Source organism: Fopius arisanus, unplaced genomic scaffold (assembly GCF_000806365.1).
Source record: "Fopius arisanus strain USDA-PBARC FA_bdor unplaced genomic scaffold, ASM80636v1 scaffold00476, whole genome shotgun sequence".
Lineage (NCBI taxonomy): Eukaryota > Metazoa > Arthropoda > Insecta > Hymenoptera > Braconidae > Fopius > Fopius arisanus.
Genome location: NW_011888215.1, coordinates 13327 through 15054, shown reverse-complemented (window position 1 = coordinate 15054; position 1728 = coordinate 13327). Strand labels below are relative to the sequence as shown.

General features: G+C 37.4%; 1 protein-coding gene across 1 annotated transcript in view; it reads right to left on the bottom strand.

Moving 5' to 3' along the window:
• Positions 1–328: 328 nt before the first annotated feature.
• LOC105272956 (uncharacterized) overlaps positions 329–1728 on the bottom strand; it is a gene marked incomplete at its 3' end in the record, with an annotated part of 14527 nt that continues 13127 nt past the window's right edge. The window contains exon 5 of the mRNA XM_011315186.1: positions 329–977. Within this exon, the coding sequence (XP_011313488.1) occupies positions 329–977 (649 nt within the window). The remainder of the gene's footprint in view (positions 978–1728) is intronic.

The window sequence follows — 1728 nt, the reverse complement described above, 5'->3', positions numbered from 1 at the left end:
GAATTTTGAGTTTTCATTTTTTATTGATAATTTTCTGGATCCCATTTTATTGTTATAAATTTATTATTGGTTTTCGTCGATATCTTGTATTATGAATTGATTGTTTATCTTTTGAAGCCACCATTTCACTCCGAATTCTGAAATTCTCAAAATTGCTTAAATGTCTGATGAATATTTTTTTTTAATTCCCTCCCCACCATTCCCCAGTGAATTTTTATTCTCGATTTTCTCCCGAATACTTTCTCTATAGCGACCCGTGCCCTTTCACACCCCCACACTCTGAATTAAACCGTGAAATAGCAATATGAAATTTGAATGCAGCACTGACCTTTACGATTATCATTGGACTCGCTCTCAGACTCGCTGTCGCAATACCTAGCGATTCCCCCATCGAAATCATGTCGCAGTTGCTTCAATTGTCGATCAGACTCTTGCAAAAGGCCTTGAAGAATATCAGGTTTAGGAGAAAGAAGATCCTTGCCCCTTTTGTCATCATCAAACGCCTCCGGAGGTGTAATCCGACCGAGTTGAGTCAGCCTGTGCCTTCCAGGAGGTGTTTGCAGTCCCACGGGCTCCAAAGGTCTCAATTTCTTGGTTTCGCAATTACTTGGTATTATTCTAGAATTCAATCCTGTCTCACTGTGATATTTAACATTATGAGTTTTGCTTCGCAGCCGTTCCAGGTCCCGCAGATTCGCCAGCATCGAGTTCATCGGAGCTCTGGAGCTGGAGATCACCTTCCTCTGGAGGTGATCGATTTTTTTGGTGGCGATGGGTTTGCTCACACTCTCACGTATTTCACTGATGTTTCGCAGTTTTGGGGGAGCCAGGGATATTTTATTAGAACTTTCGTGGCCTGGGGGACGCCAGCCCTTGGAAGGGACTTCCCCTCTGGTGCTACATCGGAGTGGCGTCATCCGCACTAATTTTGGAGCATCTCGAGGATCATCTGTCTGCAAGTGACCCCGGTAAACCATCTGGAAATTATTTCAATCATTTGAATCCTTAAACTTCCAATTAACACCCAGAGATTTAATTAATTATTATCATATCATAATTATCAGAAAAAAATGTATTGGAAAATCAATAGAATAAATAAATAAATTGATGTTAAATATAATATTCAATTCTTGGGTTTTTTTTATTGAGTTTCCAATTTTTTTATTGTATTCTTGGAACAAAATTAAATATTTTTCAGTATTTTGACAGTTTATCGAAATTTTTGGGAATTAATAAATAGAAAATTGCGGTTCTCATAAATTTTTAACTCAAATGTAGGTTTTTCTTTGTTTTTTCATTTCAAATCTCACCGGAAATTTCAGTGTAAAATAAACAGTGTACTGCACTTTACTCGACTACTTCAATAATCTTGAATTCATTACATAACGCCGAGAAAATTGTACTCTCGAGCGAATCGGTATACATAAATCCCTGTAGATCCGCGGATACTAAAATCGATGGTACCGTAATGATAAATCCGTACTTTCACTCCACGAAATCAAAATATCGAATGCGTATTTTCCCCTAAAACCTAATAACTTTCAAAATTACCAAATCATAATCGGTTGAATCATCCCCCAGAAAATTTCCAGAAGTCATTCCCCTAAAAAAATCACTGAGATAACATCCCCCGAAAATGAATATGCCAATAAATTAATCTGTCAACACAAATATTTAATCTCTCTCTTCCTCATCGTCAGCTTGAAAATGAAAATGGAAAAACTCCAC